The following is a 25,109-nucleotide window of genomic DNA, read 5'->3' as shown; positions in this document are numbered from 1 at the left end:
GTTGAGCTGTTAGGCTGTCCCTAGCAAGCACAATATCCAAAAAAACCCCCATGGAACTGTGATGAGTAGGTTTCCCTGGAAATGAACTTCACTCCCTTCTAGTCTAGTTAGCTGCCATCAATTTATGAATGTATATATTAGTTTAATACTGATCTCTTTCAGAGCTAGTGAACCTGTATCACCTTCCTGCTCTGGAATGTTTCTGGTGCACGCTTCCATGGTAAATGGGGCATGAGACACTTGTGTGGAATTGGGATGATTTCAGCCAAGATTTTTAGAATTATTTTAAGATTATTCATTTTTTGTACATACATGTCTTTTGGGCACCCACCTTCTTGAGTTCTTAAGGCAGGCTGAATTTCATCACAGTGAGTAATAACAGGCTCACTGTGATGTATCAGATTGATCGCTGTTTTTGAGTATTCCTTTTCAAAGTTTTACTGTTTTCATATCCTGGGGGTGCAGGATGGTAGTACTCCTCAATTGCTTTCTACTTTCCATCCAGATTGCAGCCCCTTCATTCTAGAATTGCAAATTCTCATGTCAGAGCCAGGCAGACACAGGCATTTAATGCTTCAACCCTTAGAAGAAACAATTGGATAAGTTTGAACATACATATGATGTATTGACCTGGGTTTGTGAACCATTTACATTCAGATGGATATGTCTGAAAGATGGGAAACCACATGTACAGGAATGACATCTCAAAGTTGTGTCTTTTTCATTCATGTTCCAGGACTACCGTGCAATAAGTTAACTTATTTCCTCTCCATATTACAATAATTTTAAATATTAATAGTTAAATTAAAATAATGTTAAATCCCCTTTCCTGAGAAGGTTAGGCTGCTAGTCTAGAATATAATAGAAAGTATTTTTAGGGATTTCTGGGTCTGGTTCTGAGATTCCCCCAATTTGTAGCCATTTAAAAAAGGGGATAAAATAGTTTTTAGTTGTCTCACTCCTTTTTAGTTTTTTTCTGAAGAATCTGAGACATGCTCAAGGTAAGAGAGATTCTCAGGCCATTTTTAATGTGGGGTTCCAAGGGAACTGCTAAGTAACTTCAGCCTTCTTGTTTTCTACTATCTGCACTACTTATCCATCCTGCTCACTGTGAAGTGTTGAGTAGCTCAATTTGATCATCTTCTAAGTTTTATCAGTGTGATTCCCAGTTGAAAAGTTCAGGTGCATTACTCTGTGTATTTTGGACAGGCAGAGAGGTGACAGGGAAGTTGATACAGCTGTTCACATGAAACCATTTGGTGACAGATGAGTTGCAGTAAGATGGATCACTCTGGAATAGAGGGGGAACAGATTTCTCTGCAGGGCACAAGGAACAATCTGAGATTCTGATAAATGCCTTAAGATGGCCCAATTAATAATTTCAGCAAACGTACAGCTGAGCCTTTGATCTGAATGTTAAGTAGTTAGAATCTCTAATATTTTTGTGAGGGCAGTGGTAATCAGGCGCTCCTTTATAACTCATCTAGTCTCACCCTTGTGAATTTGGTGTCTTCTTTTCAGTATCTTTACGTGTGTTCTCCCAAACCTACTTTAGTTTTATATATTAATATTGACTGGATGCCTTCTTAAAGCTCAGCATCTTTTGCTTTTCAGGATTTGTGCTTTCTCTTCCATCTTAGACTGGCACTTTGCTATGTTGTGATTTTGATAAAACAAAGTCATCTTGAGGGGACTCTCAACTTTCCTGTCATGCACTGGTGCTGCTGTTCTTCATGGCAATCAAACTGGAACAACTCTGCCTTGTGCAAGTCAGTGCTCAACAGAGAGGGGATGGAGTCTGTAATAATTCAGGGCAGTAGATGTTCCCTCAGAGCACTGCAAGCTGCATTGCACAAAAGGAGCAGTGGTCTGTAAATAAGGTTCCAGCATGTGCAGAGCCTCTGCCTTCCTCAGTGGGTTGGTTCACAACAGCTGCAGCAAAGGAGAAGGGGAAAAAAGTTTGTGAAAAGCACAGGAAGTGCTTCAGCTTTCTCATAAACAAGCGAGACATTTCTCCTCTGAGAGTGCTCCTGCCAGATTTGCTGTGCCTTCTGTCTTTATCACGGCAGGTTGGAACAGGCATCATAAAGAATGACCAAGAAGAGGGTAATGTACTGGATTTGTGTCTAAACATGTAAAAACTTGGTGTAAATGTGATAGTTGAAAACACTTTATTCTGGGGAGAGGAGGGGGATGTGTAATTTCCAAGTCAGGTACTTTGTGTACAAATAGCTGCGTCGGCAGTGTGCACTTTATAATCCTGAAAACGAGGAGCATTCGCATGAGGATTTAGGTGGGCAGTGTATGCAAATCTTGGTTATTCTCCATAAAGCTCATAGAATGCATTCTTACATAGCTTCTTGCTTCTGGGGCAGCTGTACCCAAATAGAATTAGCAAAGGAGTGACAGAGACTAGACCAAAAGTCTAGTATCATAAAGGACTTCTCATCTCAAACCAAGGCTCTCTTTGAACTCTGAATACAGAGTAACTATGTCTCCATGATGATGTCTGTGATGATCTCTCTTGTTTCTGGCCTATTTTAAGAAATATATCTTCTCTTCCAATGCAATTTAGGTGTACAATGATGAAACTAAAAGGAACGTCCTCTCGGAAGTGACAGAAAAAAGGATTCAGTGGAAAGTTTTTATTTAATCATAAATGGTATGCTGAAGTCCAAGTGCCAGTTGTGGGGTTATCCTGGGATGTAGCAATGTCCAGGAAAAGAAGGTAGTTTCATATTTAGGGTTTGTATTTATGGTTTCAGCTTAAATTTGAGCCTGAGTGCAGACCTTGCACTGGGTTTGCTCTGCCCTGAGGCTGCCATCACTGCCTAGTGGGAGAATTTCCCCTCCACAATCCACATCTGTGGTTGGGCTCTCCACCCAAAGACCAGACAGGGATCCCATTTGAAAGGGCACATTGTCAATGGCCACTGCCATGGTGCAGTGCCTCATTACATCATTAAATGTATCTGTGAGTGTGTAGATCAACTTAAACTGTGCCTGATGCTTTTCTGCTTAGCAGCATCTGATTTTGCATATTTTAGATGTTTATCCAAAGGTCTCCAGAGATGCCTTTCATGGTTGGATGCAGATAATTGTAAGTTGGCAGTTTTCCTGCTCCTGGATGTCAGGTAGCCTTTCAGTGAACCTGACCCTTTCAGAGGTAGCTGTTCCCTGTGGCACAGTGGTGGGAGCTGTAGCTCAGAAATGATTTGGAGATTTCAGTGGTGCTGATGGCTCTTTACCATGCTGAGTTTTTAAGAAACCTGGCTTGCAGCCCCAAGAGGCAGGACTGACCTTGGGTTACCCAAGGTTTGACTAGATGGCTAATTAGTGATAGAAGAAATCTGACAAATATGTGACTAATGCACAGGGATTCACCTAATGAAAATAACACCTCTTTCCCAAATAGCTCCCTTGCAACATTTAGCTGTGTAGCAACTACTGCTGTTGTGTGAATGAAGCAAGTGGATTCCACAGCAGTCTTTATGCACACCCCCCACCCCTCATTTGGCCCACAAAATTATTCCATTTTAGTGGTTTTGTAGATAATATAAGGAAAAATACACCTGATATAGGTAATATACAATACAGGCAATACTGCAGCTAAACTAGATGAAATGTAATTTCTCATTCTTGCAGAAGGCTCCTTTTCTGTGAACCTAAAGTGTCCTGTAAATGTTGGAGTTTGCCAGGAAGTGGCCAAAAGCTGGAGAGTAAGTTCTGCAATAATAAGGTTCCATTCCTTATTGACCATATTTTTTTCAAGTTGTGAGGAGGCAATGATAGCACATATAATTCTGATCCCTGATAAAATTGTCTCATTTGGTCAGTGTGAGCATCAGTTTTACGGGCTGAGAATACTGCTTTAAATGATTGCTCTGCTTGTAGTTAGCAAGAAATTCATCCTAAAGAGCCAAATAAGCATATAATTTTGTCGTGGCTAGTCAAAATTTCAATGTATATTTCAAAGGAGGGTAATTTTCCCATTTCTATTTTAGAATGTTCCTATTCTGCCTTTATATTTTTGTCCATTTCCTTATTAGTGCTCCTTTCAGAGCCCAAACATGTCAACCAGTGATACCATTATCAGCCTGAAATAAAGGAACAAACGTTCTCATCTTCAGTTATGGTTTGCCTGTGGCAGCTATTTTTAATTTTGCAGCTGCTAGAGGATGAGGCAGATTTGCAGCTGAAGACGTGGCCCCTGTATCACATGTCCAGTTTCCAAATGCTCTCAGAGGTGTCAGGAAGCGTGGGGGTTTCCAAGGGGTCTCTTCACTGAAGTAGCACTTCTGGAAAAAGAGACAGGAGAGAGCATGAGGCAAAGCAGTGGCAGCAGAAGGGAGGTACCCTGCTGATTTAGCATTTGCTTGCAGATGTTCAAAATGGAATGCGAGGTGGCAGCTGATCCTTTTTTTTCCCACCAAGTGTGAATATGAGCTGAAAACCTCGTGCACTCTCCCGTGTACTCTGAGCAGTGTGAGTTCCAGTGGGTCCTCAGCCTCCAGGATTATTCTTTTCTGGAAAAAGAGGTAATGTGACTTTTTGGCCGTGAGGAGCAACTTGTGCTCTTCCGAGCCTTGACCCCTGCCTGTTCTTGGCTTCTTCTCTGTCAAGGTCAGGATTGAAAGCACTCAAGATGATAGTTCATGTTCAGACTCAAATGTTTATTTTTTCTTATCTGTGTTACAGTCTCAGAGGCAGTGAGTTTGCAGTGTTCTACTAACAAGGTACAAAATGGCTAACTATCTTTCCTTACCAGGTCTTTTAAGGCTGAACTATGCAATCAAGAAATGACACCTAAATGATTTTCACTTGTAACCCAATAACTAATCACTCAAAGTCCACAATGTGGACTTTTCTGTCCAGTTACATAAGACCACCCAAACCCATGAAGAAGAAGGTGAAGAAAAAGGATGAGCCACTGCCCTAAAACCTCCATCTTAGCTCTGTAGGTATTACTATATTCTAAAACCTTAAACTCTAAGTTTTCCACCCGGTGATATTACACACTTCTAATCAAACTACACACCCGTAATCCCTGTGTTATCAATCAATTTTGGAAGTCTTCTCCATGGCCTCAGGTCAAATGTAGTGCTCTCCTGGGGGCCAGAGTCTGTCAGCACAGAAAGTCTAATGTTCTCATCATCCAGAACTCCAGCAGAGCCCTATTTCCAAACTGGTGCCAGGACTCTGAGTTGAAGATGAAGCTGCAGAGCACACAGGTGTGGCAGTGACCTGGGCCTGCCTTGACGTGGGCATTCAGCCACATGAACTTTGGTGCCCACCACTCGCAAAAGTGGCCAGGCATGGAAGCACAGTTGTGGGAGTGTAAACATTATTTATTGACTTGTCACTTCATCTAACCTTGTTCAAGGCCTCAAAGTGTTTCCTTTGTCTTTGTGCCAATATTTCTGTAATTTATTTGCAGTGATAGAAGTTAAGATATGGCAGTGCATTTAGTTAGTACTTCTGAGTGGTGTGGACTGTTGGTAACAATCCTCAATTTTCTTAGATGCTGAAACAAAAAATACTTTATTTTGCAGCTCCCCACAGTCAGAAGACAGTGATGTGAAGAACTGAGCCTAAATGATGAACTGGTTGAAGGTTTAAATGGTAAATTCTCTGTTTTGGAGCCGAAATATATTTTGAAACAGTTTGTTTAGTTTTGTCTTTGGCATTTGGCCCAAAATGCATTGCATGTTGCCTACTCTTTTGCCAAAAATTCAGTAGCAGTGGTGCCACGTGTGTTTTCCCTGAACTTTGAAATCTATGTTAGTGGATCCAGGCAATTTTAAAGCCGCATAGATTTTCTAGTGATCCATAAAGAACAGTTTATCTACGTCTTGGACAACTTTAAAGCTTCATAAATATAGTTGTTTTTTCTTTTGTTGGTTTGCAAACTTGGACTAAATTTTGACTTGTAAAATGTGATATTAACCATTAAAAAATAATAAAGAGGGTTCAGATACTTCCACATTTGGCCATGGTGTTAATTAGGTGGTTAAACACTTATGATCTTTTGGTTTCATGTGTGAGGGTCATGGAAAAGCGATGCAAGTAATTTATTTTCAAATAATAATAATGATAATGCTTGTATTGAGCATCTTTGCTTGAGTACTGTTGTTAATTATCTTACTGATCTGAACTTAGCTGATATTCCTGTTGTTTACCTGACCTATTGAATAGTCTCTTGTATGACCTTGGACTTTTTGATCATAACTCTCTGAGAATAGATATATATATATAGACATGCACATATAAATAGGGTTTCTAATTGAGGCAGGTTTTATTAAGCAGAAGCATTGCTGGGAGAGTTAAAAAAGAGAATGAAGTAATGTGTCTTTGAAGTGCAGTCATTGCATTAAAGTGCTCCAACATAACACTCTTTTGATCTCCTAAGAAATAAAAAGGCAGTTCATGCTATAGCATCTCGGAGAAACTAAGGTCTAAAAGGACATCCTGTTGAGAGGACTCATTAGTTATGCAGTCTAAAACTGTGGAACATGCTTGATCTTGTAAAAAGTAAAAAGGGCTCCATGTCTTCATTTTGTAAGGAACTTAATACCCATCTCTCTTGCTTCAGGTGGCTAACAGGCCTTTCAGGAAATATCATGTTCATTTAAAAACAACTGTCCAGATATGCCAGGCATCTCCAGTGTGTCACTTGTGCCCTGTGACTTGATACCACTGAAGTGGGTAATATATCTTTAAAATGTACAGTTGATGAAACTTTCAAACATATACATGAAAAATACATGTCAACACACCAGCTTTACCATGCCCTACTGGCTAGAAATAGGAAAATGATATCTACTTGGTGGTTTGTTGTTTTGTTTTGTCTTAAATCCATAGTCAATCCCTAGCAAGATGTGGTAAATCTTGAGCTCAGGATGATCATAAATGCAGACCTAGGCTGTTTGCAGTGTGTATTTCATGCTTTTTCAATGAGTGGGAAACTAACTGCAGCTTGGCTGGCAGGGCCAGTTCCCTCCTCCTTCTGTGAGCACATTTCAGATGTTCTTGATAAGGGACTCTGTGGTTCCCCTTGTGGTGATGTATTTGAGCTCATCTCTCTCAGCTGGCAAGGCCATGGACTTCTCACACAACTTGTGACCTACAGTGCCTGCAGCATCCCTGTAAATGGCACCAGCTGAAACTCAGGCAGAGCTGAGGCTGTTTTGTCCCCTGAAGACATTGGATTTTCCCTCTGTCAAAAAACCCCAGATTTGGCAGATTTTATTCTTAGAATAGCAGGAAGGGAGAAACTTGGTTTCATGACTAAATAGCAATAAAGTTAGGTTAGTGAGCCTGTGAATCATTTGAATGGTTCAGCCCTGTGTGCATCTGCTGCATGCTAAAATATTCCCAGCAGAATTTGCAGTGAAGCAGAAAGCTGACATAAAGTAGTTGTCTTTGATCTTTGCTTGGTTTTGGGGTGTGTTGGTTTAAGATTGGGAAGCTATTGAAGTAATGAAATGAAGATGCAGTATTAGCCCAGGGAAATATGCTGGTCTTAGTCTGTCTAACTCAAATAAAACAGCAAGGACATAGCATATTCTTTATGTTTGTTCACTATCAAGCATGAAATGGTCAATAATACCTATTTCAGTCTCTCGTTCAGGATCCTCTAATAAGTTCTTGCTCTGTAAAGTTCACGCCTTCCTCTTCCTCTCTCTTTTAAGTTGCCTGTGGCTGTTAGGTCTAAATTTGCCAGCTCTCTTCATGGTATGATAATCACAAGATGCTTTGGATTGGGAGTTGCAAACACAGGATCTTTTGAAAGAAGATGCTGTCTTTTTAATTTGGAACATTTTGACTGATTCCCTCTTGTCCTTTGCTTTCCCAGACTTATCCTAGTGAGGGGGCTAAAAAAGAAAGACTTGGCTGTTCTGTCAATAGAGAGGTCATTGGGGCTGCTGTTGTATCACTTGTAACATTAAATCCTTTGAAAACATATCTTGCAAGAATAATATTGAAAAACATATTGTGAGTGCAGGCAAATTGGAAGCCCGGCATTTATTTTCATGATGCAATATGAATAACTGGGTTTGGACATTTAGCTGCAATGCAAGAAACATTTCACTCATATAAGCAAAATTGTCTGTGTCTTTTTATCCGTATGAGAAGACTGGCTGCATCCCTGGCAGTGAATAAGTTAACCTACTTAGTGTTTTGTGTGTAGGCAGCATGCAGTTCTGTGAGATTGCAGTGGGCAATGAAGCAGCAGAATTCAATTTGCAGCAGTGACCTAAGAGGGACTATTTTTAGTAATAAAATAGGTCAGGGGATGTGGTAGTGCAGACTGATAAATGAACAGTCTTCCCTTCCACTTGTGGGGCATGTTTTTGTTCATCGTTGGTGAAGCTCTGGGATGGAGTCTGTGCTGTCACGTGGTTAGTGTTTAGGAGTTTTTTATTATTGTGAAGCAATCATAGGAAAGTGCAAAGTTTTATTTTGGTGAAGAAATAATATAAGTAACTACATAGGGATTCATGGAAGGCAAAGCCAACTTAGGGAGCAGGGTGTTTTGAAGCTATTGCTCAAAGCTGGTCTCAGCACTGCTAGAGATCTCATTTTGCAGTGTTGTCCATGTGACAAGTTGTTCTTGCAGTCTTTTTCCCTTCCACTCTACTGGCTGTTCTTATGTGTTTTTTTAGCTTGCTTCTGTTTCCAGTTTGCTTTCTCAGTAATTTATGCAGATGAGTGTTAGCTTCTTTCTCTCAGGGTGGCAAAGATGAAACACGTCTTTATCCTGTTCCTTTGAGTCTTTGGGCTCTTGCAGGAAGCTTGCAAAGGATCCGTTCAGCCCATTCTTATGACACAGAGCAGTCCAAGTCTCTTTTTAGTATTATGCTACTTGACTTTTGTATTTTCACACTTCTGTGGACTTCTTGAAATTCTGTTTCAGAGCAAACTTGGAAAGTGCCTGTTGCCAGTTTGTGCCTTTATAATCCTGCTGTTAATTACCACTGTGGCAAAGTCCCCAGAAGCTCTAGTCATGGAGCAGTGTGTCTTCATGCTATATCAACAGCAGAAAACCAGCAACTTGAGCCCTAAAGCCTTTTTATTTTTACCCTGGAAAAAGAATGCTTAGCAGGAAGCAAGAGATCTCCAGTCCTGGCTGTAGCTGCATCGGTATCAGTGTGTCACCCTATGTGAGAAGTACAGTGCAGGATGCTCAGGCTGTTGCTGGAGCTATATTCAGAAGTTAATGAGCCCTGGTGAGATGTACTGGGATGCCCAGTTCTCCTGCTTTGGAACTGAGAAGATCTCTTCTCCTGGGGCTGCTAAATGTTGTGTGAATTACGTGCCTGTGCTGGTGCTCGTTTGCCCGTTCCTGCCCTGCAGTGCTCTGTGAAGTACAGATATGTCTCTGTGGCATTGGGGAGAGATGTCCTTAAACTTTCCCTTATTTTATATCCCTTCTAGCAAAATGTGCTTAATTTTCATGGTCTAGTTAAGACCATGGTGAAATATCATCTAGCAGAGTTTTTAAAGTGCTTAAAAGTCCTTGAATTATATCGCTTTGATGTCATATTTATAAGGAAAGTAAGCTCAACATTGATCACTGGCTTAAAAATTGTAAACTCAAACTGTCCTTGACCCTTTTCATTTTTTTAAGGTTGCAAGTTAGTTATGAATCATCCTCTAATATAAAAAAAACCTTAATAAACTGGTAAGTAATTTGCATTTCTAACTTCTGTATTTTTCTGCATCAAAGACCCATTTCTATATTGCAAATAAGCACTGCACACCTCAGATAACCAAGAAAGAGCCATGGGAAAAATACAAAAAGACTTCCAGTGGGATCAATACAGTGGAGTTATTTTCAGCAACACTCTAAGAAACTTGAGGGGGCTTTTGTTTATATTCCATCATCAGTGTGGTTTAATGTGCTTCTAAGGGACATCTTTTACTATGAATACATGGCCCTGCGCTTTCCTTTCTAAAGAAAAGGCCAGTATTTTGGTGGGTTTTTTTTTCCCTTGTTAACCTGTTTTTGCAAAAGATAGCTTGACAACATCATAGAATATCAACTTAATGGTTTGGTTTTCCTGTCCACCCTGCTGCTCATCGTGGGAGCTGGAATTCATGGCTGTTCATAGCCTTTCACTGCACACTTGTGGGTCAGCTCAGGTGAGCAGAGTACACTGAGCCAGGAGCTCATTTATTAGGCATACGAGGAGAGAAATCCACAAATACTCAGTTTTTCTTCTTAGGAGTTTGGAACACTGCAGTCCCATATTCACCCACCCTCTAGATTACTGGCCTGTCCAATATCTGGTGTGCTCTGCTCTGTTCCTGAAATACCAGAAGTGGAAAACTTGCACTCGGAAAGTAACTGGGATCATCCTTTTGCTCCTAGCATTTAATGATGGTTTCACATTTAGAGGGTGACTTTTTCTCTCCATTACAAACTAATTTATTTTAATTGATTTTTGAAAACTCTTGCTTTTCTGTATTTCCTTGTGTTTTCTCAGCATGACTGAATAAAAAAGCACTTTGTGCCAAAACACTGAGCTGGGAAGATGGCTCTCTTTCTCTCCTGTGAAATCATGTTTGGTGTAGTTATCACAGGTTTGTTTGTGTGCAGTGTTTTACAGTGCCTTGGTAAATGCAATAAATGCTCCAGCATTTATTTTGTGTTTGTTGTAGGGGCATGAGCCTAGTGAGGAGACATGAGCTGCAGTATCTGACAGTGGAAGGTCTGGTGGGAAGGTCACCAGTGACTCTGTGACGATGCTCTGGGTCTGTTCAGATTATCCAGTCAGCACTTGAATAGCCAGTAGGCTCAGGTATGGGATAAGTGCATCCTGCTCCTGCTGCTGTCACTGGTGCTTTAGCTGACATGAGGTAAATGTCCTCCATCATGTGTCCCTCCCCCTTTTCATTTCAAAAATCAAGATAATGATACCTGATCTCCATCAGGGGAAAGGATATATATTTGTCATCTCTAAGCTTTTAATCTAATCTTTCCAAAGTAAGGATTTTGTGGTTAATTTCTGGACTGGCCTTGGCCTAGAGAGCTACAAGAGGAGCCATGTGGTTTGATCTGACTGTGTGCTGATCAGAAGGAGAATCCTTGCTTTCTGTGTTCTGGATATATTTCCAACCAAAAACCTAGGAGTGAAACAAGACATTTGTTGTCACTCTGAACATCCTAGGTCTCTTGCAGCTCAAAAGACTTCCCAGAACAAGTAGCTCCAAAGTTAACTTGAAGAATGTGATTATCATCCAGAGGTGGAAAACACAGCATTTTCACACTAGGTATGTCCAAAGCCAGTTCATATCTTGAACAGCTTTTTGTTCCTCTTGCCTTTATATGCATTCACACATATTTGAGCACTGAAGAAAACTGAGGCACAGCAATCTGCCCATGTTTCCCAGTAGGAGTTCAGCAGGAATGCCAGGAATGAGTTTTCAAGTCACAGATAAATTTGTCACCATATTTGCTGCTTTTTCAGCTCTTTTGTGCAGGGGCTGTCTGTGTGTACAGGGATGCCCATGACCTATCCCTTCCCACTGTGGCATGGCCACAGGGGATGGATTGTCAGAAGAGAGAGGAAGTACAGCCCCAGAGGGTGGCAAAAGCAGTGGATTCTGGGCATTGTTAGTAGCGTGACAGGACCTGCAAAATTAATATGCTAGCTGGAAGGTACAAAATGTAGCTCTGTTCTTCCTTTAGGCTCTGACTCTTCTCAGGGCAAAGCAATGCCTGCAAAGTGTTTCTGGTGTTGCCTGTCACTCCTGGGTGTATTGCCTGAAGGAGGCAGCCTGTGTAAGGAACAGGTGAGCTGCAAAGGGCAGCAGACTGTGTCCTCCCAGCAAAGTCTAGTGTCCTGAGAGGACCCTTAGAACTTGTTTTTTGCTGTGTCTAAGCTGAGAAATTCAGAATAATATGCAGGGCAGGCTCTAATGGTGCAGCAAGCTTTCTGACTTGCTTGACATAGTGTTTAATAAAATTATTGTTGGAGATTTCTGTCCTTGCCTGCTCCCCCAATTCTATTTCATTGTATTTCATCACTTTAATTCCTACTGTTCTGGTACAGGGCCAGATGAATTGAGGATGTTAGGGCTTTTTTTTTTTTTTGTGAAAAGTAGTGTTGTGTCCTACTCTCCTGCCTATTGCTCGGCTGATCTGCAGGGCCAAGCAGAGCTAGCAGCAGCCAGGCACAGTTCTCCAAGCTGCTGTTCACCATCCTCTCAGGAGAAATTTGAATTAGGGTCTGTGTTTCTGCTTGGATTTGTAGTGCTGTCATGCAATTCTGATCAATCTTGGGTGAGTTTGGGCTAAAGACCTGTGTGTCTGTGTGTGCAGGTGGAAACCACCTCGTGAAAATTTGGCTGAGAAATGGTGTCTCAGTTACAACTGAGAGTACAGGTACATTTTGTTGCACACAGGGCAGGTCTTGGCTATGGTTAGAACTGTCTGGGAGGAGGAAAATTGGTTTCATTGCCAGGTTTGGAGGTGACCTGAAAGGATTTCTGTAAAATTAAAGGTCTCTACTGTGTAGAGACTTCGATTAATAAGCTCAGTGAGGAATCATGGCTGCAATAATTGTAATTGGAGGCAGGCTTTTGCTGATGAGTCACCTTGTTGGGGCTGGGCTGTCTTGACTGCCTCCTTGAGCAAGTGGAAATCTGGATGAGAGGAATTTGTGTGACCTGTCAGTACCAAGCTGGCAGCAGAAATTGGCGCAAGCTAGACCCTGCTGTTGGAAAAAGCCTGGAGAATCAGCACAGTCCTTTGTGCTCAGTTGGTGCCAGTTTAGATCACAGGTGTGTCCAAGTTGTATCCAAAGGGAGAAAAGCAAACCAATAAAGATGATTTCAGCATGAAGGAGTGTGGTAGAAATGAGAACACCAGGGACAGCCAGGCAGCTTTGTCCTTCAATGGCCCCTTAGGTTTCAAAAGTTTTGAGTGTGATCATTTGGAGCTTGCAGAGAATCCAGTCTTAGTAGGAGAACATTCTTGGCTTTTGCCTCTTTTGTGTAAATTTGGTGATGGGTTTCTGTGAAGAGCACATGTAGCTCCTGCATTGAAGCATGCATTTGCAAAGTTCAATAGAAGCACGATCTAGTCGTTCCTAAATTTTTGGGGAGAACTGGAGGGAGATGAGAAGACTATTGGGATTTAGTAGATGAGCTTTGGGGAAAAAAGACATGTGCAACTCAAAGGCAAACAAGTTTGACTCAGTTTTTCAGGCTTCAGTGAAGCTGCTCTTTCTTTTCTCAATAGTCTCTTGCTTTAAGCTTTTCCAGAGTTACTGTTTAATTTAGTCCATTGTTGCACAGAAAATTGAATAGTAAGTGGAAATTTTCAAAATGTCTTTGACAAAACTTTAAGTTATTTTTGTCTGTATCCCAAGGGTAAACCCCTCAAGTCCCTGATGGAAAGAGAGTATAAAAGCTTCAGGCAGTGATAACTTTCTGCATGTCTGATATCTGTTTGTACGAAGTTTTAGCCAAAAAGGGAAGAGCTAGGGCCCTTTTTGGAAAGTTATAGTTATCTAGGCACTAATAACTTGCTGAATACTCACAGGCTTTTTCAACCTGATATTAATTTCTTTGAGGATTAGAAACCTGGAAAGAATAATATGTTCTGACACAGTGTTCTTGGATGACACTTAAATTTAAAATAACATTATATTGTAAATGGTTAAGAATTAAAGAAACAACCAATTGGTAATGTAGGCCTTGAGCAAAGTACAGTATAGGAAGCACTGAAAAATGTTTCTCTGCATGATTAAGAGAGTCTGGTTTGCTGTTTGATTTATTGGCTGGCTGAATGAATTCATTAATTGTGTATGACTACTTTTACTTCTGGGTGGTCATTTTTCATTTCAGATTTCATTACTGAATGAGCTTTTCCTAGGGATGTTCTTATCATCCAAAATTAAATACATGAAAATGTTAGGGAGGCTCAGCCCTCCCTTTGCATGTTGGTATTTTTCTTACCATGGTTTTACCAACTGCAGAAAAATTCACTTAGGCTGCAATACCTTAGGTTTTGTGCTCATTACTTGAACACCAAAAGATTTCCTCTTACTGCAATACAGGCCATGTTCTGTGTTATGATTTTCAAAACAGTGGTATGGAACTAGAAACCCTCTTTGTTAATTAGATGGTGAGGAATGAGACAGACACTTGTTTCTGAAACATTTCAGGTGTTTCAGATGTCAACATTCAAACACCCTTGTGACTGCATTTGTAGAATGGGAATTCTGGGAGTGCAGCTCAGTGGGAGGTAAGGATAGGTAACATTTGTAAGGAATCAGAGGACTTAGGGAGAGATCCTGAACATCTTGGCCTGTAGTTTCAACACAGTTTTTTTATAAGGACTCATTTCCTGGACAGCTTGCAAACAGTATGGTCTGCAAACATTCCTCTCTTCAAGGATCTTAAGGCTTTCAGCTGCATGGAGAAGAAGCATTTCAGGAAGCATATAATGCCACCACTGTCTGCAGCCAAGGATGCTGTTGCAGGGAATGGTGCATCTCCTGGAAGGCAGCTCAGCAGAACCTCAGTGGCCTTGCTGGCCCTTCCAGACAGAGGGTAGCAGTCTCTGGATGGGCCCTGGGTCCATAAGGGCAGTGGGGTTGGATATAGCTATTAGGAATTAATTTCATTCTCAAGTATTCTCCTTAAAGTGAGGGGAAAAAAAGAGAGTGTAGGGAAATCCTCACCTTCAGGTTTTTGTCTGTAAGTAGAAACTGCAGAGCTGTTAAAGACTACAGAGTGAGGACTTTGTCATCCTGTCTCTCCCCCTCAGTTTTGGCTCAATGCTGACCCCTCTTCCTGTAATTGTGTAGCAGATGGGGTGGGTGAATCCCCAAGTTGCTTTTGTGGCAGAAAAGGCTACTGTGATATTTTGACAAATCTGTTCTTGCCTGTGGGCTCTGGCACTCCCAATGTTACCTCGTGTGTTTTCTGTGAGAATTCTCTCTGACTATGTAATACAAATGAAAGGTCTTGTGAGGAAAGGAGGTGAATGAGGGAACTCTTACCTCTCCTGTAAACATACGGATGTGATGAGCAGGAACCTGGGTAGGAAGCATTTTTCCTGCTAGCTGGCTTGGTCTCATTCAATACCAGCAAGCCATAATTATTATCTCTTCCATAGTTTATTTTTTGTCTGCTTTTACAATACTGATACTTATCTGTAATGCCAAACTCTAATTTACACCTGCTGTCCAAAATGGGAATAATTAGCTCACACTTCTCTGTCAGTCACTCTGTGGAGAATGAATGTAGAGAGATAGAGCCTACTGAAATATGATTATTGCTGTATATATGATGTCTGTGAGTAGTTTATTATAAGGAAGGATAAATTCTGTAGTGCAAAAGGTAAGATTTGTATTACTTTGTTTCTAAAGTCATCTGATAATTAATAGTATTTATACTTTTTTTCCAGGTGGATTAAGTAAGCTTTACCTTGGTAGTCATGTACTTAGACAGCAAAATATAGCAGAGACATTAAGGATGAAACTGATGTGAAGCTGGCTGATAAACACCGTGACAGTGCCATCCTATTTTTGTCAGAGCTTCCTCCCGCTCTAGGGTCTGTAGAGTGACCTTCTCTCCATAATTTAGGATGCATACTCATTTGAACACAAACACGGCAACGATTCTCACTGGCATAGGGCTAGTCAGGGTAGGTTTGAGTCAAAACAGTATTGTCCTCCCAGCAAATAAATGTATTGTGTAAGGATAGTTTCAGCAGATGAACCCAGCAGCTGGCCTTGAAGATGGTGCAAATTGGTCTGTTCTGGGTGACAGGATGAAAGCTGGAAATGTCAAATCTTGTTTTGGAGAACATATTTAGCCTGTTCGTGAATATATCTCTGTGTGTGCATATAACTTACAAACACAGATGTGTACACACACAAAGAAAGCTCAAATTTGTGAGATCTAGGATATGGGGTTGGGTTTTTTTTCCCCTTAATATTAATTTGGCTTCATTATAAATGAATACTCTGCTGTTCCTGACTGTTTTGTCTCTGTATAACCTGAGCTGAGCTCTTCTTTGCAACACAAGGTCCCTGTCACTCCATGATGCCTCTGGCCTGGAGCAAAGCTGGAACATAGCAGCAAGGGACACATGTCCCTCCTGTCCCCTCCTGTTACCCAAGCCTCTGGCTGTTGGTTCGCTGAGAGGTGTTTGATTGCTGGTTTGGGGTGAAGAAGAATATTAGCAAGACAACATGGCTTTCAGTCCAAGGAAGACAGAAGATGAGGAAGTTGGACAAATTCATCATATTCTGTAGCTCAGTCTTGATACAAGCAGAATTGGCCCTTAACAACAAAAAGCCCTGTTTAATGTCTGTTATTTTCCACTCTTCTCCAAATAGCAGTCTTGATACTCTGCAGGATGTCAGCTACAGTCTTAAGGACTTGAGAACTGAGATTTTTCTCTCAGTTCTCGGCAATGTATTTGTGCAGTGAGACACTTGACTGCATTAGGGACATCTCTTGAAACTTGAGCATCTTTAGGGATGTCACATCCTGCAGCCAGAATGTGGTGAGTCAGCACCAAGGATAGCAGAAGTTCAGTCACTTCCTCCTCTTCACTGCAACTGCAGGATGTCACTACTTACAGTTCCCTCCTGTTGAGTAACTTCTGATGTCAGTTCTTTTTTTAATATTTATTCAGTTGGAAACTGTCTGTAGTTTTGAAGTGCTTATGAGGCTTCTTTTCTTAATATCATCATACTGGGAAATCTGTAGAAATGGTAAAGATGTAGGCCTTGGCATAATGCCTTAACTACCAAGGTTTTTTATGATGTTAGGAGAGTTGCACCCCCTCAAAGTCAGAGTACAGTAAGGAAAAATTATATGGACAAATGGGACTGATTATCTTCCCAACTGCCAAAATCAGTGACAGAATGGAGCCTTCAAAAATATCTGCCATATTAGGAGTAGTTTTGGAGCTCTTTTGGGTTGTTTCTGGATAACTTATCACCTAATCCTGTGTGAAAAAATGAGAGAGACTGGGCTTGACTTCAATTCCCATGCATAGAGGGGTAACTTAATGACCGTTTGCTTTGTGTTGTGGGAGGTAAGTCAGATTTATCATGTTTTGTTTGTTGTTTTTTTGTTAATTGGCATTTCTGCTATGATCTGTCTTCTTACACTCCAAAATAAGTTGCTAACCTTTATTTTAAAATGAAAGAAAAAATCTCCAAAATCCCTGCTCCATGCTGTAAATGATATGTTTTTGAAAAGACTCCTATTTCTGCTCTGTTTTCTTTTTCTTTGTTGAAGTTCCTGAGCAAAGCTGTGTGTTTTGATAATTTAATGCTACTGTTAGTAGGTTTCTCTTCAGGAAAAGTGCAGACACAGAGATCTCACTCTTCATGGACAGGTAGGAACACAGCAAGCTGCATGCTGCCTGCTCCAGGAGGGCTGGATTGCAGCCAGTGCTGCTCAGTGGTGAGTCCAGAAGGGTGACAGCTCTGATCTTGTGTTCCCAAAGCTCAAGGCAGAGCTTGCTTCATCATGGGGATTTAGGCAGAGTGATAAGAGGACCAAAGAGAGGAAGAACAAGGAGGAGCCCAGATTGTTACATAAAATTACCTTAACAAAAAAAATTAGTTTTTTGTTAAAAAATGACCTTAGGTAGTTGTTAAATTGTAGGAACAAGATACACCATAAAACTATTACACTGTCTCCTTGTGGTGACCACTTGTGGGCTTTTCTGCATCTCTACAGACAGGCTTGAAATCTGTAAGAAATTTATTTGTGAACTTCAGGTAGGCCGAAGAATGGTGTGTCCCTGGGGTGGAAGCCCATTCACTCTATGCTCATTTTGGACTTTAGATATTTATTATTGTGTCCCAATGTGTAACAGTTACAGCTTTGTCCTCTACCATGCTTTTAATTTTTAAACTGGAACTGCAGCACACTTCACATGCCTATGCTATGGGTTCCATGCAATTTTCATGAAAAACCCTGTCAACAAAAATGATGAAGATTTTACTCAATGTTGCCTTTCACTCTGTCCTGCAAGTGAACGGAAGGGAAAGGAGGGGGAGATGAGAATTGCCTCCAAGTCAGCTGGAATAAGCAGCATGGCCTTGAATTGACAAAAGCTCAATGTCAGAGACAGCGCACAATGGTAATAATGAAAAATCCCAAGTTATTGCTTGAGTGCCATGAGTGTCTGCTCTGTAATTGCACTCAGTCTTGCCCCTGATTTTCTTTATGTGAACCTAAATATTTTAGCTGTATCTGAGCCTTAGAGCATTTCCTACTCTTCCACACACCTCCCTCTTGGGAGATTAGTAGCCACAGCATATTGATCCATCACCATTTGATTGGGACTTGCCCTTTGTCTCTTGGGCTGCACTTTCTTGTACAACTTCAGCTGTGTTCATCCAGCAAGTTAATTGTCCAAGAACTAGTGCAAGCTTCTAGATGAGGCTCCAAGATTTTTACAGGTCTCAAGTAATTAGATGACTGCATGTTGCTATATCCATAAAATCAAATAGGTCTCCTTAATTGGAGATAATGTCTTTGACTGAATGAGAATAGCAAGAAAACAAAATGTAATAACACTAACATTGCAAGGACCTCCTTGTTTCCAAGCTGCATTTGGCTTTCGTTATTCTTTCATCAGGTCATTTTTCCCAGAAGTGACTAACAGGTCTGTGAATCCCTCAGGTTTTGGTTATAAGAGTTAGTTACAGGCAATGAAGATACCTGATTTCAGAGGGCAAGAGGGGCCAGTCCTAAAGCTGTAGTTCTTTTTTGAGTCTCACCAGGAATAACTTATTACTCTTTTAAATGCTCATTTAACTCTGGCTGCATCTAATCCTGAACTCAAATCAGGCATTAGTGTGTGCACTGCCTTTCATGCACACATGAACACAATCATGTCTCTCCATCACACTTCCTCACAGAGATGGACTTATTTATTAAGCATTTGTAGCATCCTGTATTCTTAACTCCCTTTCCTGTGTTTAGTTATGGTATTTTTGTTTTCAAAGAGACTAGTGAAGATAAAGAGATTTGTTCTTCTGTTTTATAAATTTGTGTTTTGCACTCCCAGTGCAGACTTGCTTACTGGTATGATACTCCTGGACGACAACAGTTTTCTTCTTCACTGTTCCAGTTAGCTTTATGGACCAATGTTATTTAACACTAAGGTAATATCTTACATGGCCCATGAAGAGAGAACATGATTTTGAATCCCCCTTTTCTGGTTTTCATTTTGGAATGATGCTTGTTTTTGCAAACCATTAGTTGCCAACTTCAGCTCCAGTACTTGGATAAAAGTTAAGTGCACTTTCAGTGTGTGCTTAAGTGTACAAGTTCAGTACTTGTATAAAAGTTAAGTGCACTTTGGGTACTTCAGTGTAAAGTCTAACTTTTCCTAGCTCAGATTTAAAACAGTTTGTACCAAGTCAAAAATACATCCCTTGTTATCTTGTCCTGTCTGTGGGCTTTGTTATGCTGATGTGTGTTGGTAACATGTTCCAGAGTATTGTAAAACTATTTTTTTGTCTAGATTCAAGGATCAAATTTTCCACTTGGATATCATCCTTGTGTAACTAAATGCTTTGCTTAAATTCCTTCATATCTAAAGGCAAACTCAGACCTGTCTAAAATGGGAATAAGGAAGCTTGCAAACAAGATTGGCAAAAGGATCAATGAGTGTGGAGGTCACAGAAGCTAGATCTTAGTTTTGTAAAGGTTTTTCTGTTCTGCCAAAAGAGAAAAGCAGGAGCACAATTGTTTTTATTGAATGTCTCTTTAAAAGGAACTTATTTTTTGATAACTGATTCTGACACACATTCAAAGTGAAACTCGCTGTCTCAACCTCATGGCAGAACAAAGGCCAGCAGATGTAATTACTAAAATCTTGAGATTCAAGTATTGGAGAAATCACCAGAGTTAGCAAGGGCAGTACATTTAATTGCTTGCAAAGGTTATAGGTGCATTTGCTTCTCTGATTGGAAGGCTGGAATTCAATTTAAAGTGATGCAGGATGTGACCTTGTAAAACTCAGTGCAGATTACTGGTAGGTGTGTGAGGGTGTGGGGTCTTCCAGCTCTGCTCAGAAGGAAAGGAGACTGTGAACAGCCCATCTGAAAGTTGAGCCTGTTGGTTGCAAAATGTGTTCAGGAAGAAATCAGCCTGGAAAAGGGAAAGATGGTTGTGTTTTACCTTTTTTTATGGTAATATTTGAGGGTAATTGCTTTAGCTAAATCCTTCAGCTATAAAGGACAAAAGGTCTCTCAGTGTGAGGAGATTTGGGTAGGAAACGAATGGGATTGGTGATGGAGGGGTATGGATTGAAGGATTAGGACATCTAGTGTCTCTCACTGTTCAGATGCTGAGATGCTGGTATCAGCCTTTAGTAGTCTCCTCTCTGTTCAGTTACAGCTATAATTCCTGGTTTTCACCTTTTCTCTGCTAGCCATGTTTAATTTCCCTTGTCCTTGAAGAAGGAACAATTTCTTACATGTCTAGCCATTTTTTCCCCTTCCTTCTTTGTAAAGGTTATCATTGCCCATAATCTCTCAAGCAGCTGCTGGCTTTTATGCATGGCACCTTGCTAGATGGCCGTAAATTTTTTACAAGACCACCACTGTTTTCAGTGAGCTAGAAAAGTGTAAGTAACTATTCACACAGCAGGACTCTTGAAAGATTCTCTGCGTACTTCTGACTGCAAGTATTGGGGTTTTTTCCTGGACTGTCAATTTTATATTTGGTGTATCTGCTTTCAGCTTATGCTTGAGGACCCTCACATTTTCCCCTTAGAAATGTGATTAACCTAGACAACCCTAAAGGAGGAAACATCTGAGCTGTAATTGCCAGTATTTAGAAATATGGTTGCTTGCCCAATTCAACAAGCCCTACTTTCTCTGGTATTTTTCCTTTCCTTCCTCTGTCTCTTCAGATTTGCTATCATCAAGAGTTTTTAAAATATATTCACATTTCAGGCTTAAATATAAATTTAGATTAGCTACCATTTAATTAAGATAACATCATCAGGATAATTAATTTCCTGAGATGGAACAACTATGCCCTTGTGATTTACAGCCTGTGCCTTGTGATTTTTTGTTCTGCACTGGAAATTCATGCAGGAGTGACATCAGCTTTGAGATGCCACGTCTGGTCACAGTGCCACCCCCAGCCTGGCTCGCTGGTGGGAGAGGAGTAGGGCTGGCTGAGGCTGAAGCCATAGCTGGGGGAAAACTTGACTGCATGGGAAGCAGTGCTTTTCTGGAGCTGCTGTAAGCTCTGAGCTATAGACTCATAAATTATTTTCCACTCTGGTTGTGGGGAAAAAAAGAAGAAAAAGTACCATATATTTCATATATTTTAGCTGTGTTGCTCCCTACGCTCCTAAAAAGCTCTTTGTGTACTTCCATTTTGAGTTCAGTGAGGTAACCTACACAGGAAAAACCAGAACAACTTTGTATCCATTCCACAGAGATTTGCTCCTGGCAACCTTTGAAGCAACTTATTAAAAGAAATATTTCTGCACTTGTAACTAATTGTGTAGGAAACAGACTTTGGTTAGCAAATACGTTTTTATGAGGACAAGCTGATTCATGCTTTTCCTTCTACTACATAAATCTATGCAGATGAATATTACTCTTATCCTTCCCATGCAGCTCTTTCAGAAATATTTTATAGCAAAACAAAGTAATTTTTTTTCAAAAATAACAGTAAATTGACTCAATGGCTTGAAAATTAATATTTTATTCTTGAATAAGATGTTGCTTGAGGAAATGAAAAATCAAGACCCATAATAAATATAGCGGTTAAAGATTGGCCAACTGGAAGTTTTTGTATTTTAGATCCAAATATACATTAGCTGTTGGAGAAATGGTTAGACAGATGGATGTTTAGTGTATGTGGATGGGATTTTTTTCTGGAGTTCTTGATTTAGCAGATGTACAGATGAAGTCTGTAAGATAATAGTGCTGAGCCAAGGCAAAGTTGCTGAGTACAGTGCTTTTTTTTTTTTAACTTATGACTCATGGGTGAATCTAAACTAGAACTATGTTTAATACTAATATGAAATTCAAATGATGGCTTTCATGGCAGACACTGGAAGTACATCTTTGGATAATCTTAAACCAGGCTTTTATTTCCTCCTGAATGTTCTGTGGTCCTCCAAACAGTAAAATTTTGCAGTGAAGGAAACTTTAGAAGAAACAAAATTGATCCCCTGGAGCGTATTTTCAGCATGCTTGTACATAATCAACAACTTCCTGCATTTGCTCTGGTTGCCAGCTCATGCCCAATTCCCACCAGTTCTCCACTATTCAGTGCCAGTTAAGACTCTTAAGACTCATGGTTCTGATGCCCTGAGCTATAGGGAGCTTGTGAAATCTCCTAGTTTGACAGGTCTGCCAAATTTTAGAGAAGGCAAAAATAACATTGCAGAGTAAATTTCCAGTGGGGAGTCGAGAAGTATGGTATAATTGCAAAATTCAAGCAGTAAATAAATGTGGATCTGTGTAAAAAGAGGACTTTGGAAGCAAAGGAACCAAGGGGCCCAATGTATATAAATAAAGCAATTTGCTATTTCTTACACCTCCCAGTAAGGACAAAGGAAATGACAGTACAGGTCTCCTCATGAGTGTTTGAAAGCTGCACTGTAGTGCTGGATTACTCTTTGGCAATCTTTTCTTACCCAAATCTGGCTGAAATCTGTCAAATTCCAATGGACAGAAACAGAACCTGATTTCAGAGTGTGTAGTTGACCTTTTTTTAGCTTGCATTTCCAAACCCTCAGCATGTTTTTGTTTTTCCACTGGGCAAAAGCCTCGGGTGCTGTGCAAACACTTCACCTCTCTGCGCTGCCCTGTCCCCTGCAGTGCCATCCTGCCCTGGGGACAGTGGCTGCACCAGAGTGGCCTTGTTTGCCGCAGCTCTGTGTGCCCAGCTGCTCCTGGAGCTCTCCTGGCTGAGCACAGGCAGGGCTGCTCTGTCTGGTGCTCAGCTGTGCTCCTTATGGGTAACTCTGCTGCTGCTGCTGTGGGCTCCTTCTCTGCCCGAAGGGACTAGGGGAAGCTCACCCCAGCAGCTCAGCTACAGCCAGGCCAGGACTGAAACCCCAGCTGCTCTGCAGCTTTTTTGGCATGGTCCATTCACCTAAAACTTGATGGGCTTCTTAGGTAATCCTGATGCATTCTGGAATGTGCTGTGCAGGCTCCATCGGTGCTGTTGTGCAGGAGGTGAGGTGAGGTCTGTAATGTTAGCAGAGCCCTGCCAGTGCAGTCAGCATAATGGCTTTGTTGGAGTCATTCAGGTGCCTGAGCTGTTTCCAAGCAGGTATAGGCAGACTTCAAGGACAAGATATGAGCATATCCTGAGCTCTTGCAGTGAGTGACTTGAGCTGGTAACTACTAAACAGCAAGTTAGGGAGTTTTGTTTGTTTATTATTATGTTCATTTGGTTTGTTTTGTTGTTGTTGTGGGGGTTTTTGTTATTGGGTTTTTTTTTTGTTTTTGGTTTTTTTCAGCAAAAGGCTGCAACTCCTCCTCCTTTCCCCCACTCCCAGAGTCCTGTGAGAAGAGTTTGGAGGTATGGATGCCTGCCTGCAGTCCCTGCAAAAGGCAGCAGTGGATAGTTCCAGCTAGGAGCACCTCGGGCTGTGTTTGTGCCTGATGTCTTTGGCATTAGCAGGGAGCAGGGGCCGCGTAAAGTGCCACAGTTTGCTCCACACCGAGGGCTGCTTCTGAGGCAGGGAGGTATAAAGGGAGGAGAGAGCTTTCCATGAAGATGCTTCCTCAGGCTAAACAAATGCTATCCTGTGTACTTCCCAGCTGAGGCTTAAAATAGAGATAATAAATTGATACATGTTGTGTTTTGTTTTTGAGCTGGTCTTCAGTCTCCAGATTGGCTTTTAAGTATCTTGTTGCTATGGAGAAAGAACAACTCTCTCTATGCAGTGGGTGAGGAGAGCAGCACTCCTCACAGCGTGGTGCTGTGCTGCCTCTTCATCCTGCAGCTTTTTTTCCTGAGGAAATACTGCTGTTACTGGTGTGCTGCCGTTTGATCTTGTCTGTTCTTGTGATTGATTTCCTCCCCCCTTTTCCTCGTGCCCTTTATGAATGCGCTTTCACCATCTCTGATTTTTATCTCCTCTGCCTTTTTTCTCAACGAGTGCTCCCTTCACTTCCAAATGAAAATTAGACTGTTTGCAGAGACTTATCCTCTCTCTCCCAGACACTTTCTTTTCTGTATTTGTGGTCAGTGGGAGATGCCAGATTTGTAGTGGGCACAGGAAAATACTTTGCTACCAATACATCTGTTTCTCTTCCTTAATTTTTTTTTTGGAAGTGAAAATTAGAGCCTGCACTCTGGGTCTACACACACAGCAGAGACGAGGGGTGTTTATGGAGGTTGCAGCAGCATTGTGCATCTGCTGCTGACTCCTTAGAGCAGCAGAGTGTGTGTCTCAACAGGCAGGCATGTCAGGAGCTGAACATGTATGGTGTTGGTGTCGCTCTGCTCCGTGTTGTTTCCCTCACCTTGGGCTCGGTGCCCAGGCAGTGCAGGCTGCAATGCAGTTTGCTCACAGGTCATCTCCCAATGATGAGATGATGTCTGTGCTGGGGGGAGCGAGGGGGAAGGCCAGGCCCAGGTGGTGGCAGGGAATACAAATGCACAGCCCCATGTACCCCCCTGTCCTTGGGATGTCAGCAGCTTGTTCAGCCCTGCTGTGTCAGAGCCCTGGAGCTGCACATTCGGGTGCATTTCTCAGGCTGTATCACTGAGAGCTTTTGTTTTTATGCTTTTCCTCCCCTGCTGCTAACTGGGGAACCAGTTTGGAAAATAAGAATGGTATTTTAATTGGAAATACACAAATGGGTAGGGAAAACTTGGAATGAGCCAGGGGAAATGCTGTGAAAGCAAATTCACCTCCTTTGCTGGTGGTTGCTTGATATCAAGGGACTGTTCCAGTTATTTTGAAAGGGCTCAGCTCCCAGTGGGACTCTGAAGTGAACAGGCCGTTTTTTCAAGGCCATCTGCTGAGCTTCTGGGTGCTGCTCATTTCTGGAGACCTCTGTAAAAATCTTGTCTACTTGTTTCAATGAGAATGCCATGTGCATACCAGATTGACCCAAATTTTT

General features: G+C 41.3%; 1 protein-coding gene across 2 annotated transcripts in view; it reads left to right on the top strand.

Annotated features, from left to right (window-relative positions):
- Positions 1 to 25,109, top strand: part of SERGEF (secretion regulating guanine nucleotide exchange factor) — a 141,964-nt gene that overhangs the window by 91,746 nt on the left and 25,109 nt on the right. The window contains exon 11 of one of the 2 annotated variants that reach the window (XM_030950398.1): positions 5,553 to 5,622. The exons of the other annotated variant lie outside the window; for it this stretch is intronic. Within the exon in view, the coding sequence (XP_030806258.1) occupies positions 5,553 to 5,581 (29 nt within the window). The 3' untranslated portion in view covers positions 5,582 to 5,622. The remainder of the gene's footprint in view (positions 1 to 5,552; positions 5,623 to 25,109) is intronic. 2 annotated transcript variants of the gene reach the window in all.

Source organism: Camarhynchus parvulus, chromosome 5 (genome assembly GCF_901933205.1).
Source record: "Camarhynchus parvulus chromosome 5, STF_HiC, whole genome shotgun sequence".
Classification (NCBI taxonomy): domain Eukaryota; kingdom Metazoa; phylum Chordata; class Aves; order Passeriformes; family Thraupidae; genus Camarhynchus; species Camarhynchus parvulus.
Note: the sequence above shows the minus strand (reverse complement) of the source record. Positions and strands in the feature narration are given on the sequence as shown.